At 39.5% G+C, this 16,292-nt stretch overlaps 1 protein-coding gene across 4 annotated transcripts in view; it reads left to right on the top strand.

Moving 5' to 3' along the window:
- The window catches only part of MYO5B (myosin VB), a 297,420-nt gene that overhangs the window by 72,156 nt on the left and 208,972 nt on the right, over positions 1-16,292 (top strand). For all 4 annotated transcript variants that reach the window (XM_087927512.1, XM_026714934.2, XM_087927513.1 and 1 more), the window contains exon 2: positions 14,537-14,647. In XM_087927512.1, coding sequence (XP_087783638.1) covers positions 14,537-14,647 — 111 coding nt within the window. The remainder of the gene's footprint in view (positions 1-14,536; positions 14,648-16,292) is intronic.

Here is a 16,292-nt window from a genome sequence, read left to right on the forward strand (position 1 = left end):
GATCCAGCCCCTGGGCCTTGAGTTTGACACTCCTGATATAATTGAAAGAGCTATTTAAAATCACAACAGTAGGAGAAATGAAATACTATATTACATTCTCCCTGTTGACTTAAAGCTTTTTATGAACTGGAATCCAACCTGAGCTTAAAATACATCAGGGCAGGGAGTGTGTAAGGCACACAGTGTCTAAAGCCACATACTATTGTAAGTCAGGTTTTCTCAATCTGGGAACTTGCATAGGCGTTGAGGCTCAGGCTTAAAATTTCCCAGCTGTCATAGCAACTGTGCTGAACTAAGGCTTCTGGGAAATGTAGGCCCAACTCATTTGGAGGAGTCCATCGGAGATAAACTTCATTGGGCTAGAACAGGGGTCTTCAAACTTGTCAGCTTTATGACTTGTGGGCTTCAACTCCCAGAATTCCTCCTCCAGTCATGTTAGCTCAGGAATCCTGGGAGCTGAAGTCAACAAGTCTTAAACTTGCCAAGTGTGAGGAACCTTGAGCTAGAATATCATTTGGTTTGGCTTAGGTGCTCTACAGACTTGCTTCTGTGGGATTGGAAACTGTGGTTTGTGACTTGTTTTGACCTGGGCAAATTTTGGTAACTCATAACTTACTTAATGCAGGGGTGGGATTCAAATTTAACAACCGGTTGTGTGGGCATGGCTTAGTTGGTGTGCGTGGCTTGGTGGTCATGTTATTTGCTTGGCATGGCCAACTCAATATCACTTACATTGAGGCCCGCATCTCCTCGCCTGACCTCTCATGACTGTGGGGATGCTGCAACAGTTGTAAGTGTGAAAAATGGTCATAAATCACTTTTTTCAGTGCCATTGTAACTTTGAATGGTCACTCCACGCAAGCAAAGTACCAGCAAAGGAGGGGGAAAAAACTCCAGAGAAGTTCCTGAGACAGGAAGTCTAGTCCCGTCAACAATATAATAAAGGTTAACAGAGAGGCAGTTTCTGTAAGCAACACCAGAACATTTCCTTCCTGTCTTCCTTACAGGATTAGGCCAGTAATTTATTCTAACAACCAGTTCTCCGAACTGCTTAGAATGTTAACAACCAGTTCTAGCGAATAGATGCGAACTGGTAGAATCCCACCCCTGATTTAATGTATGAACAGAATGAATAAGAATATCCAGATCCAGGATATGTAGAGATAGTCCTCAACTTACAGCCCCAATTGATACTGGAACTTCTGTTACTAAGCAATATGGTTATGAAATGATTTGCATCTGATTTTATGACCTTTTTGCTATGGTTGTTAAGGTGAATTAAAGTCATTAAATGAAGCATGTTGTCACTAAGCAAATCCAGCTTGCCCGATTGACTTTGCTTGTTGGAAGCTGGCTGGGAAGGTTGCAGATGGTGAGCAGGTAACCCTGGGATGCTGCAACCATCATAAATCCATGCTGATGGATAAATCCAAGGGCCTGAATTTTGATCATGTGACTGCAGAACCATGACTGTCATAAGTGTGAGGACCAGTCATAAGTCACTTTTTCCAACACTGTCATAACTTTGAATAGTTGATTATAAGTTAAGGACTACCTGCCTGGTGTATCTAGTGTATGTATGACTATAAGCCATCTATCTGGTGTCAACTCTTAGCAATCACATCGATAGATGTCATAATTATATAACTGATATGTATAGATACATCTAGGTATGTATCTACACATATATAAAATGTATAGATGCATGCCTACTAGATATATGTACGGTATACCTATTTAAATCACCCATGGATTTAAATATTTCCTCAAGTGCCTGGTTTGGAGAACAAGAACGGAGATAGATAAATAATATAAATACCATAAATAATAATCCCAAAGGGAATGTCTAATGTCTATACCAGGTGGGTCCAACCTTAGCAACATTAAGACTTGTAGACTACAACTGCTAAAATTCCCCAGCCAGCCATGGTTGGCTAGGGAATTCTGGGAGTTGAAGTCCACAAGTCTTAATGTTGCCAAGGTTGGACACCCCTGGTCTAAACTATGAAGCAGTCATACTATTTACCTTCACTAGTTAGGGCACAAAGCAGAGGGGTGTCTTCAAGGTAGATGGGCCTTGTGATCATCACAGTTGTACATCCAGGTAAATCCTGGTAGATATGAAACCATTCCCATCCAAACATTTACAGGTATCATTAGATTACAGTAGCAAAAGTGATCCTCCCCTCCCTTCATTTAATTTAAAGAAACAAATGTAAAAAGAATGCAGGTCAATTCTCGCAATAGCTGCAGGGCTCCTTAAACTCCCACAACTGGATGACTCTGACTGGATGACTCTGACAGTCTCTGACTGGATGACTCTTGACAGTCTCGTTTCTGCATGATCACCTCCATTAGCTTCCCAAGTGTTGCCTTATCCAGTTGGCTGGCTGGCTGGCATCCTTGCTACTCAAAAGTTTTATTTCTGTTAGTATGTTAGCAGGTATCCATGGCTGGGTAGTTAAGGCAGAGCCCAGCCATTTCCTCAAGTCATCTTGAGGATGATAAAATTGTGGTTGACTTAACCGTGAAGATGATAAAATTGACCTCTTGTAAGGTCAGGTTTGATTGGCAGATTGTTTCTTTGATGCAAGAAGCTCACTGGCCATTTTACAAACTGTTGAGTTTCATTTTCCAAATTATATTAATTTGTGAGGGTGAGTATTATTGCTCAACACATAAAATGCTTTAGTTTTTGTATGATCTGTTTGCTCCTTCCTCTGATGGCCCATAATAAAATGTTCTGGCACAAAAAGAGGTATTTGTAAAAGGGTGTTAAGAATGTTGAATAAAAATATTACTGATGGGATAACTTTCGTTTACATTCTACCTTTCAAGTTTTGATCTTCCGAGGGACCAATAGTATTGCCACTGAAATGAGAGTGATCATGATAAATATGAGGATTATGACAAACTCATTGGAAAAAATAATCAAATATTTTTTTTAAAAATGGTTTTCAGTGAGAATCTAAAAATGGTAAGAAAATGTTCCTATTCCCTGAGTGGATCACATGTGCAAGGAGGTACAATACATTGCATTAAAAAATGTTGGAAGGAGAAAGGAAATTAATAATATGAAAGAAAATACAATGAATTCAGGCTGCACTCCTGATATTTAAATCTACTTCAGGTTCTGAAATATCCAAGGCAGGTCGTGGAGTTTCAGTTGGAACCGAGTTATGCTTGAGGTCCATATAAATGGTATTATAGTATTTGTTTGTTTGCTCCTCCTGAGTGAGTCCGCAAGATGAGGAATAATGAAAAGGCACAAACAACGCAAAACACGAAGCCTTGTTAAGCTGGCTGTGATTGCCTTCATATATTGAATTACAACTCCTCACAGCCCCAGCTAGCCTGTTCAGTGGTGAGGGATGTTGGAAGTTTAAGCGTATTAGAACTTGTTTTTCTATTTCAAATTACAAAATTGTCACTCTGCGTGATATCTTACTGTAGTTTGACAAGAAATTGTTACTGAGTTTTCTTTGATCATGGTTTTTAAGCCAGGTACAGATCTAATAGGCCACCCATTTCATGCTGAGCAGAATGTCATGGAATTGTTTAGCAAATACTTCATTCAAATCAAGATATTCACAACATTCCCATAATCTATTAAGCAAGCTAACCAATCCCAAATGAAAGGAATTATTATTGACAAATCCATGCTGACTTCTAATAGCCATTGCATCGTTTCAAGGTGTTTTCAGACAAACTGTTAAATGCTCTAGAGAGCAGAGGTCTTCAAACTTGGCAAGTTTAAGACTTGTGGACTTCAACTCCCATAATTCCTTCACCAGTCATGTTAGCTCAGGAATTCTGGGAGTTGAAGTCCACAAGTCTTAAACTTCCCAAGTATGATGACCCTTGCTCTAGAGTTATGCCATTAATTTGGAAAACAAACATTATCCTATCTCAGGTGTGTGAATTGCTACTCTAATACACCTGGAGGAATTAAAAGGGCTGGAGAGCAGTAACTATGGCCTTTTAGAGTAAGAGAGACTGGGACATGCTGATATACTACAACGTAGTATGTTTGCAATATTTAGTACAGAGAAAGATCTGACAAACTCTTCTAAAAAGGGGGAATTCTATGGCATCTTTTAAATCTGAAATTCAGACCCAATCACAAAACAGCCCATCTTTGAAGAGGCTAATGGAAAGAACTAGAGTCAGGAGACTGAATCAAACAGAGGCACAGTGGAATGCCTCCTTGGAGGTGAGTACTTTTGACTCCACAGATTCCTATAATGAATTGCTTAATTTATTTCTGCTAGCAGTTGCTCTACTACAGAATTGTTTGAGAATTAACACTCATCAGTGTGAGAACTGAAATACCAAGCTATGTAGGAAGAAGCCGAAATATTTTCAGTCCACCAGAACGCTCCCTGATCTTTAATGTTAGCTCTTGAAGAGGAATTTAAATCTACTTTAAAGATGGATTTGGTGTTGGAAACATGTGGCTAGACATCACCGTCTCTTCCTCATTGCTCTTGAGAGTCGCGCTAAGAAAGTGGGAAACATCAACTGCCTTTTTTTAAAACAGTTATTACAGAAGTACAGCTTAAAGGCTCAAACTGTTGTTTTTTGGTGTCTGTCAGACTTCACAAAGTATTACCTAGGAGTTAGTGCAAGCTTTTATTAATGTGGGTGTACTTCAACAAATCTACTAATTCATCTTTGAGAAAGGCTGATTGTTAAAGTACTCCAATATACTTTGCAGGCACTTATACTCATTTTGTAAGTAGAGTACAAATAATTGGATCCACGGAGAGTAGAAGTCTCTTCTTTTTTTTTTTTTTAAGGAGATGAACAGCAGAGGATTTTAACACTTCTGGCACTTGAACAAAACCCTTTTAATGGGATTAGCTTGTCAGGAATGAATCTGCTCAACTGGTCACCAAGAGAAAACCTTTTCAGAGACATGCAATGTAAGAAAGTGTATAGAAAAACAGATTTTCTCTGTAATAGGCCTAGTTTTATGGAATTCTACCCCTGCAGGAATGGACTGGCCTGAATCTTCCTTCCTTTTTTTTTGTAAGCTAATTAAAACATGGTTAATTCCATTATGTCTTCAGCCCAGCCTAAAGCGGGATTCATTTAGAAGATAGAACTCAAAGGTAGGGAACTCTGGTCCTTTTATAACCTGTGGACTTCAATTCCCAGAATTCCTGAGCTTGTTGAAATCCACAGATCAGAAAAGGGCTAGAGTTCCCCATCCCTGATAGAAGTGAACAATGATAAGATTAATTTATTTTTGTATGCTTCTTGTGTGCCTTATGTTACATGCTATTCAACATCAGTATTGGGGAAGGCTGTATATTTTGTTAAGTAAATTAGTGTTGTATTTATAACTCTGAATTTCAGACATCCCTCTCTGCCAAAAAGAAAAAAAAGTATAAATAATACTGCAATCCTGTGCAATGCTTCTTCCTCACTGTATCATTTGGGATTGCTAACTCGAGTTAAAATTCGTTCTGAGGCTTTCTTCCCTCCTAATATTTAGATATATATGATAAACTTGTACCTGTACAGTAGATTGTCTGTCTGTCTGTCTGTCTGTCTGTCTATCTATCTATCTATCTATCTATCTATCTATCCATCTATCTATCTATCTATCTATCTATCTATCTGTCAATCATCTACCTACTTACCTAACTACCTAACTACCAAACTACCTACCTACCTCTGTGTGAAAAAGTCCTGCATGCTTTACTGTTTTGACATGGTGATAAGCAATAAGGGCTGGCCAATTTCATATTAGTAACCATGTTTGGTTACCTAAATTGTCCTTTTCAGAGCCACAAACAATAATGTTACCAAAATACTAGCATTGACCTTAATAATTGCAGCATGTATGCCACTAATCTGTTTTCATAGTCATTGTAAGCATGCATTGTAAGTATGCAAGAAAATTCACAATCCCCATCCAAACAGCACCAAATTGCAAAAATCTTATGCTTTTCACTTAAAAACCACCAGTATTTATTTAAATATAACAATATTTGCATAGCAGTTAGCATAAACTATCATAAAATCAACGGCCTATGCAAAAAAATATAAAGCTTAAACTGTACAGGCCTTTTTCACACAGCTGTACCTACCTACCTATTCATTCTCAGAAGAGCAAAGTCAAGACAAGAAAGTTCAATATCAAATCATACATTTGTGAAATTGACTCCTTCCACATGTAAGAGATTTCTCTTCCCAAGATACACAAATCATGTTCATACAAAGCAACTTGAAATACGTGCAGGTAGTCCTTGACTTACAATAGTTTGTTTAGTGACCGTTCAAAGCTATAATATCAATGAAAAGTGACATGGGACTGTTTTTCACACTTATGACCATTGCAGCATCCCCATGGTCACATGATCAAAATTTGGGTGCTTGCAACTGACTCATTTTTAGGGTGGTTGCGGTGTCCAGGGATCATGTCATCACATTTTGCAAACTTCTGATAAGCAAAGTCATTGGGGAAGCCAGATTCACTTAACTGTGTTAGTAACGTAACTTCTACATAACCAGTTCCTCTGTTGATTGAGGGTGAGCAACATTTTGAGATTAAATAAATTCTAGATTCTAGGAAACAGAGAGGACGACTCCGATATTTAGTGATTTGGAAGCATTTCCTTCCATCTCAGTCGGAATTGGTGAATGAAAGGGATGCCAGAGCCTCTCGGTTTATACAGGAGGCTGACAGTCGGCTTTAGCTCTAGAAAAGAAAAAAAGAATAAAACAATGGGAAAATAAACACTCCAAAGACTATATACAACATTTAAAAGAAGTTAAGGTTCGTTAGGATATTTTAAACGATTCACTTAATAATTGGGGTAAAACTCATTAACATCAATTTTTGGCTCAAATGTGATCGTAAGTTGAGGATGTCCTTATGGGTAAACACACGCAGCCTTTCCTTTGTCAAATAGCAAAAAAAAAAACAACCAAACAAACCAGAAAGGAAATAAAGGAAAGGGGTAGATACATTATAAATGGAAAGAAGAAGAAAGTGAATCCTATTTTATTTCATTTATTTCTTATTTCATTCATCAACATAGTAACTAAATTAGTAGACCAGCAAAATACTGTGGACATAATATATTTAGATTTCAGCAAGGCATTCGACAAAGTAGACCATAGCCTACCTCTTAGTAAGCTAGAAAAAAGTGGAATAGATAGCACCATCGCTAGATGGACTTGCAACTGGCTGACAGACCATACTCAACGAGTAGTCCTTAATGGGTTTAAGTCTACATGGAGGGAAGTAAGCAGTGGGGTGCCACAAGGTTCCGTCTTAGGCCCAGTACTCTTCAATATCTTCATTAATGACTTAGATGAGGGAAGAGAAGGGGAACTTACCAAATTTGCAGATGATACTAAGCTGGCAAGAATAGATAACACCCAAGAAGATAGGCTCAAGATCCAGACTAGAACACTGGGCCTTATCTAACAAAATGAAATTCAATGTAGACAAAAGTAAAGTCCTACACTTAGGCAAGAAAAACCAAAAGTACACATACAGACTGGGTGAAACCAGGCTCAATAGCAGTAACTGTGAGAGGGATCTTGGGGTCTTAGTGGACAACCAGCTAAATATGAGCCAGTAGTGTGCAGCAGCAGCCAAAACATTAACAGAGGGATACAATCAAAATCAAGGGAGTTACTAATACCACTCTATAAAACCTTAGTAAGACCACACCTACAGTACTGCATCCAGTTTTGTTCACCACATTACAAAAAAGATGTTGAGACTTTAGAAAAAGTACAGAGAAGAACAACCTGGATGATTAGGGGACTGGAGACTAAAACATACATTTTGTGAAGCAATATTCCCTATCGATGTGATTTTTGCTAATCTCATTTTTGTGCACATTTTTTGAATGGTGGAACTGGGAAGCAAAGTTCAGGGGTATGTAAAACCCAAAGGATATCTTTCTCCCTGCTCACATAATAATTTGGGAAGTAAGAATTAGGCAGTTCAGTAGTAAAACAGCGTGAATTAAGTACAGCTCATCTCTCTCAGACAGAGAGTAGAGAGTAGACAGAGTAGAGTTGTGCAGTAATATTTCCCTTTGGTAGAATTAGAAATACTTAAAATATTTAATGGGAATGTTTGGCAGATTTGTGTACCGGGGAAGTTTTGTACACATAAATTAAAATGCGAACTACTGTACTATACTTCTCAGTTAGCTTTAGTGATGCTGTTGTTAATGGCTGTTTCCACATAGGTAGTCCTTGATTTATAGCCATAATTGAACCTGTCCATTATGGTTATAAATTGTAAAGTAGGTCATCACATGACTGGAGCAGTTTTTACAAATGTTTTGTGGCAGGTGTTAAATAAACAGGACAATAGATCGAATGAGACCATGTAAGTGTACCCATTGTTTTGTGACAATGGGCCATTTTTGCTAAAACCAGAAGTAAATAAAGGATGTGTGTGTGTGTGTGTGTGTGTGTGTGTGTGTGTGTGTGTAAAACGCTGGAATGCCTTGAGCAATTTTAACCAAACTTGATACACAGATTACTTATTCTTTGGAAACAAATACAGTGGGGGTAAGACATCCCTAACACCCCTCGGGGTGTGTGTTCTTAAGATATAGCCTGTTGTGCTTTCAAATGGCTTCTCCTGTACTGCCTTAAAATGGATTCTACTGTACAGCGCTATGGAGTTGCCATGGTAACGGCTTCACAGTACTCCACAATGGGGATCTCTCTGGTAATGGGGAAAATCCAACATTAGAAATTATGTTTATTCCTGGTCACCGAAATCAGGGCTTTTCCTATCTAATACATGATTAGGATAACTATATACCCAGGCAATGCTGGGTTATCCCGCTAGTATGTCATAAAAATGTAGCCAGGTGAGCTTGGCAGTAAATGTGGGCAGCCATATTTCTGTGAGGGGGATGTGACTGTCGGAACTTTGGAACTAACTACCTTTAGGGGAGATGCCAGATACAGGTACAGGTTGTCCTTGACTTACGACCACAATCGTGCCCAAAATTTCCGTTTTAAACTAGATAGTTGTTAAGTGAGTTTTGCCCTAGGTCAGGGGTTGGCAACTAGTGGCTCTGGAGCTGCATGTGGCTCTTTCATCCCTCTGCTACGGCCCCCTGTCGCCGGTCAGCTCCACAATTGATAGGGTTTTTGGTTAGGACAGGTAGAGTCAAAAGGATGCCATGCTAGGAGGAGACTCTATGGTGGGGGAACTGGACTTCTGACCAGCAGAGGAAAAAGGACGCTGTGCTAGGAGGAGACTCTATAGTGGGAGGGGAAATGGATTTCCAGTTGGCTCCAGAATTGAATGGGGGCTTCCAGTTAAGACCTTTGTGGCTCTTTGAGTATTTAAGGTTGTCAACTCCTGCCCTAGGTTATGACTCTATTGCCCCAGTCAAGTGAATCTCTGCAGTTCTTAAGTAAAGCATGAGGCTGTTAAATGAATCTGGCTTCCCCCATTGACTTTGCTCCTCAGAAGCTGACTGGGATGGTTAGAAATGGCGATCACATGACCCCAGGACAGTGCAACTGTCATAAATACATGCCAGTTGCCAAGCCCCTGAATTTTGATCCTGTGACCATGGGGGGTGCTTGCAACGGTTGTGTGAAAATCAGTTATAAGTCACATTTTTCAGTGCCGCAGTAACTTCCAGCATCCACTAAATGAATTGGTTCTAAGTTGAGGACTCTTTTCACAATCGCTAAGGGACCGGTTGAAAATCAGTGATTACCTGTAGATTAAGGTCTATGAGCAGTCTGAAAATCAGCTGTCAAGAAAGTACTGTATGTACACTCTCTATTTTTCCATTTAATGATGGGAAAAGCGGATGGCAAAATTTGCTTTTGTAGGAAAGTTGGCAGATTTGCCTAATGAGACTTTAAAAATAAAAATGTCCTACTGTTTGAAAGCAATTTCCAGACTGTCCCTCCATGATGAAGCACATGGGGGAACTTGGAGCTTGCTAATTCTTCAATTCTGCTTCCCAGAGGAGAAGGTTGTAAGCTATAAATTATAAAGCGGTTTGAGGCTGAGGCTGTCGTGATTTTAAACCGTTGTTAAACAAAGTCAACCACTAGCTGCATTTTCAAGATCTCACTACCTACAGGTAGTCCTCGAGTTGCAACAGTTCATTTAGTGACTGTTCAAAGTTTCAGCGCCATCACAACTTTGAGCAGTCATTAAACGAATGGTCATAAGCTGAAGTCTAACCTGTACTGAGTTGGCATGAGCTCTTCACTAACATAGGAGATAAATACTGTAAATATAGATGAACCTGGAAATTCTGGGTGTTCAGAGTTCTAAGTCCTTTAAAGGTACAAGCCAATAGGGGCAGTCCTCAACTTACAACAGTTCATTTAGTGACGGTTCAAAGTTATCACAGCATTGAAAAAAGTAACTTATGACCCTTTTTCACACTTTTGACTAATGCAGCATCCCCACAGTCCTGTGATTTACATCCAGATGCTTGATAACCGACTCCTATTTATAACGGCTGCAGTGTCCCAAGGTCATGCAATCCCCTTATCTTAATTGGGAATGTTAATTGGGAAGCCAAATTCACCCAACAACCTGTTACTAGTTTAATAACTGTGGTGATTCACTTAACAACTGTGGCAAGAAAAGTCATAAAGTCGGGGCAAAACTCACTTAACAAATTTCTCACTTAGCAACATAAATTTTGGGCTCAATTGTGGTTGTAATTTGGGGACTACCTGTACAGTCTGTTAGACTTTCCCTGGGTTCACCCAAAGCCACAGTAATCATGATTTGGTGAATCAATCTGATTTGCACATATAGATAGTCCTTGATTTATGACCAGTTGCTTAGAGACTTTGAAGTTATGACCGATCTGAAAAGTGGGACGTATGACTCGGATTCAAAGTTCCAACAGTTGGCCCCCCTGCACAGTCATGTAACTTGCACTTCTGATTTTTGCTTAATGACCATGGCGTTCACCTAATGACTGCCATAGAAAAACAAAAAATTCACTTGATCCAGTGGTAGGATTCAATTTTTTTTTACTACCAGTTCTGTGGGCATGGCTTGGTGGGTGAAATCCCCATTCTCTCCTCACCCCACTAACCTGCTTTCCAGCTCCGTTCTCCTGTACAAGGCAACCAAAGAAGACCCAGCCAATCAGATGGGACTCGGGAGGCAGGGAATAAATGGGGGCGGGGCCACTCAGAGGGGGCATTTACTGGTTCTCCGAACTACTCAGAATTTCCACTACTGGTTCTCCAGAACTGGTCAGAACCTACTGAATTCCACCTCTGAGTTGCTCACATAACCAACCAGTTTTATGACTGTAATGACATATGACTATAATAGGCAGGCTCCATTATGGTCGTATGTCAAGGACTAATCCACAGTGATCAATTTCCAAGTTACATTAAGCCAATTGTTCACATTCCAGAAAAAAAAATGAACTGCCTACTTATTGTCAAATTTACATTTTCGGTCTCTCATGGTAAAAATTACCAACTTTATTGCTGATTTATTTTAAAAGTTCCCTGTTCCTAGTCTTTCGGAATGTAATGGCCATCCGGATTGCATTCTGGGTCAGGAGCCGCAGAAGGTAAACGGCTATGTGTGGGAATTAAATGAGCCCAGTGTGAGCTATAAATGCCAAGATCCTTTCATGGCATTTTTTTCTTGCATAATTAGAAGTAAGAGCATTAACAGCATCCCAAGAGCTTGGGAGTATTGATTCAGGTTGTCATAGCAGCTTAGTTTCTCTTCCCCAATTCCTTCCTTCTTTTCTCTCACTTTTTCAGAAACATTTAATTATTTTCCTTATTCCTCAAATTTACCTGGCTTCCCCTCTCACACTAGGCAGTGTGCAGCAATCAGTAACAGCAATAAATAATAAGCACACAAAATACTAAAAAATATAAAAACCATCCGAAGAGAAGAAACGATTAACCACAATGAAGCCATTACTGCTTTATAATGCTTTGGCAAGACCCCACTTGGAATACTGCATCCAGTTTTGATCACCACAATATAAAAAAAAGATGTAGAGACTCTGGAAAGAGTGCAGAGAAGAGCAAGAAAGATGATTAGGGGACTGGAGGCTAAAACATATGAAGAACGGTTGTAGGAACTGAGCGTGGCTAGTCTACTAAAGAGAAGGACGTGCTAGCAGTATTCCAATATCTCAGGGGCTGCCCCAAAGAAGAGGGAGTCAAGCTATTCTCCAAAGCACCTGAAGGCACCACAAGAAGCAATGGATCCACACTAACCAAGGAGAGAAAGAGAGAAGAAAAACTTTCTTGACACCAAGAACAATCAACCAGTGGATCAGCTTGCCTTTAGAAATTGTGGTTGCTCCACCATTGGAGGCTTTTAAGAAGAGACTGGAGAGCCACTTGTCTGAAATGGTATGGGGTCTCCTGCTTGAGCAGGGGGCTGGACTAGAAGACCTCCAAGGTCCCTCCCAATTCTGTTTTTCTGTTATTCATCGAAGAACATCTTCGGTTCTCTGAGACCTTCAGGCCTCATGGCACAATCAGATTTTGAAGGACTTCCAGAATGGTTAGAAGGATAGATTCAGTCTGACTTCGTGGAAGGGAGAATGTTCTATATGATGGACAAGGTTATTATTGTTGTTGATTATACAATCAGCTCTATGTTTAGATTGGATTTGGCATTTTTGTCCCTCTATCAAGGACCTGGGATAGGCAGATACGTTTGTTTGGTGGTGTTAGAGATATTGTCTCAAGGATGTAAGCTGTTCCAAGTACAGCTGCCTTTTGCAATTGATAGGTGAATTTGTCAATGCCGATCATGTTCAAGTGGTGGCTCTTTTGCCACAGTTGTTCTATTTCTGTTTGTAGGTCTTGTTACCTTCTCCATTTCTCTCTCTTCTATTTTGCTGTCTGCAGACACACCAATGTCTACAATCCACACACTTTTGTCATTATTATTATATTATCTAACAACGGCTTTATTAAAATAACTTCCTTGCAATAAATCTTGATAGTTTGATTAATAGTACAGAATTCCCGCTGCTCCAATTATCTCCTACCATATTGAAGGGGGATGTTTATTAACCTAGCATTGAATTAGCTTACCAGTAGCCTGGAAATCCTAAAAGTGTGTATATTGAGAGCAATGTGTACTTTGAATGGCAATAATACATGATTTTATATGGGGGCCCTTTCCCCCCATAGGCACTTGGCTGGGGTACCATTAAAGTCAGGAATCAACAGTTACAAGTAGTCTTCAATTTACAACAATTCATTTAGTGACCATTTGAAGTTACATCAGCACTGGAAAAAGAGACTTATTGTCAGAGTATATTCATGAATTGGAATAGAGCATGGTAACAAAGTCAGCCAATGAATAGGCATAGCAATTAAGTCAGCCAATTAGGACTGTTTTGGAAACTGAAACTAAAAGTAGTCTAGGCCTGGCTCTATGTTAAGCTCTGTCTATGGAAATGAAAATGTTTCTCTCCACTGCTTGCTTGCTGAACTAAAGTGAAACTGACGTCTGTTTTTGAGCTACGGGAAGTTACTTGCAACATGTTTCTGTCTGAGTTTGCTCAATGTTGGAGAAATGTACAACTGGTTTGTAAAATCTAATTATGTTTATAAAGATGTTAAAGGAAGCGTCCGCCATCTGTGTTTATTTTTCTGGCGCTGAATTAACGCTGTGTTGTGGTTAGGTGCCAACAGGTGCGGACGGTGGAGGAGAGCGAGGACGCGGATGAGGGGCCGGGTCCCTCAGGGAGTGGACTGCTGCCTTCAGGGATTGTGGGGGCTTGGCAGCAGTGATGAGGTTCCCGAGGAGCCTGTGCCAAGTGCGTGTGAGCTCAGGATGATTCATAGAAGAGAACAGCTGGAGCAGCACAGGCGACTCGGGAGTAAGGATGCGACGTAATGGCCTCTCCCTCCAGGGAATATAAGCCTGGTTTCAAAAGGGTTTTGCCTCTGCAGAAGGCAAAAACGCTCTTAAGACTTCAACATTGTGTATAGAGACTCTGGCTAATCTGAAGAATTCTGTCAAGGCTTTTCTGGTTGGACTAATTGGCTGCAAGCCATCTTCTATCTACAAAGAAGTTTATTTGTAGATTAAAGCTGTGAAGGTTTGAGTTGCTGCGTTTGAGATTTTCTTGCTGGTAACAGGGTTGGGTCAGAACACGCTGCAAAACTCTGACCACCTATGACTATTTTTCACACTTATGACCATTGTGGCATCCCAATGGTCACGTGATCAAAATTCAGATGCTTCACAACTATCTTATATTTATGACGGTTGCAGTGCTCTGGTGTCATGTGATTCCCCTTTGTGACCTTCTTGACAAGCAAAGTCAATGGGGTGGAACCAGGTTTGCTTAACAACCATGTTACTAAGTGAATAACTGCAGTGATTCACTTAACAAAACATGTCAAGAAAAGTCATAAACTGGGGCAAAATCCAACTTACTTGTGGTTGTAAGTCAAGGACTAACTGTATTTCCTTTGTTGGCCTGTGTTCATTTCCTGGTGCTCAACTTATTATTTTACTTTTTCTCTTATTGTTTTTCTCCCATTGCAGTATACAAGAGTTTGGATTCCTGACCCAGAAGAAGTCTGGAAATCAGCTGAAATCATCAGAGATTACAAAGAAGGGGATAAAACTCTCCGCCTGAAACTTGAAGATGAAACGGTAGGCATTTTTTGGCTTGTTTTTTTTTTAATTTTCCTCCAAATTTGATGGTTAACCAGCACTTAAATTTTAATATTGTAATTCTTCCCTTTGGCTGAGATTCCTAGAAGAGGTGTAAGCACGTTTTAAAAATGAATAATGTTGAACCTATATATAGGGAAGTGGAGAGTTAAAGCAGGTATATTATTTATTGCCCATTTCCACGGTGCAGTTGTTTTTTTTTGCAGGGTTTTTTTCCCTTACAATTCATTTTCTTCGCATGTAAAATTCGGCTAGTATAAATATATAATACTAATAATAAATGTAGGGAATTTATTTATTTATTCTATCCCACCTTTATTATTTTTTTATAAATAATTCAAGGTGACAGACGTATATAATATGCCTCCTATTTTCCTCACAACAATCCTGTGAGGTGGATTGGGCTGAGAAAGAGTGACTGGCCCAAAATCATCCAGCCAGTTTTCATGCCTAAAGTTGTGATTGGCCCAAAGGCAACCAATCAGCTTTCAATGCCTAAGGCAGGATTAGAACTCTCAGCCTCCTGGTGATTGGCACAAACTCACCAAGCTTGCTTTCATTCCTAAGGCAGGACTAGAAATCACCTTCTCCTGGTTTCTAGCCTGGTATCTTAAGCACTAGACCAAACTTTCTCGCTAATTCTAAAGCATGTGTTTGTATGTAAATAATACACATATAATATTCCTGATTAATTTTATTAATTTACTCCTAATTTTGGATGTATAAAAGCAGTGTTTCCTTTTTTTTAAAACATACACCCCCCTGAGTCATGAAAACTGGTTATACATGATATCTGAATTCTGACTAAAATGCTGATATCTTTATTTTGTGAATCATCCATGAAATTCATAAATTTGGATTCCTGGTCTGAGCAGAGAGTTGGATTTGGCCTTACTCCAGCTCTCTAGAATAGGACCATCCTTGGAGCAATCTGTGTAAAGGGGGAAAAAAATCAAGCTAAAATTACAGTCTTAATCTAGAAACCTTAATGACAAATATTCCCTACACAATGTTTTTTGTGTTTGTGGTAAAGAAAGGGTGCAGAGAAGAGCAACAAAAAGATGATTAGAGGACTGGAGTCTAAAACATATGAAGAAGATGGTGTATAATTTCGTTGTAAGAGGTGCAATGACAATAAAGTAAACTAAAGAATGGTTGCAGGAACTTCTTATTGACTGTGTCTAGTCTAATGAAAAGAAGGACTAGTGGAGACATGATAGCAGTCTTCCAATATCTCAGGGGCTGCCATAAAGAAAATGGAGTCAAGCTATTCTCCAAAGTACCTGAGGGCAGGACAAGAAGCAATGGAGGGAAACTGATCAAGGAGAGAAGCAACCTAGAACTAAGGAGAAATTTCGTGACAGTCAGAACAATTAATCAGTGGAACAACTTGTCTTCAGAAGTTATGAATGCTCCAACACTGGAAGTTTTTAAGAAGATGTTGGATAACCATTTGTCTGAAGTGGGGTAGGGTTTCCTGCCTAGGCAGGGGTTGGACTAGAAGACCTCCAAGGTCCCTTCCAACTCTGTTATTCTATTCTATTCTATTCTTGGTAGTACAGATGGTTTTTGCCTTGAGACCATTCATTTAATAGCATTTCAAAAATGACACCTATGGGAAAAG

The sequence above is a fragment of the Pseudonaja textilis genome, chromosome 2 (genome assembly GCF_049901715.1).
Source record: "Pseudonaja textilis isolate UNSWEBS1 chromosome 2, rPseTex1.2, whole genome shotgun sequence".
NCBI classification, from domain to species: Eukaryota; Metazoa; Chordata; class Lepidosauria; order Squamata; family Elapidae; genus Pseudonaja; species Pseudonaja textilis.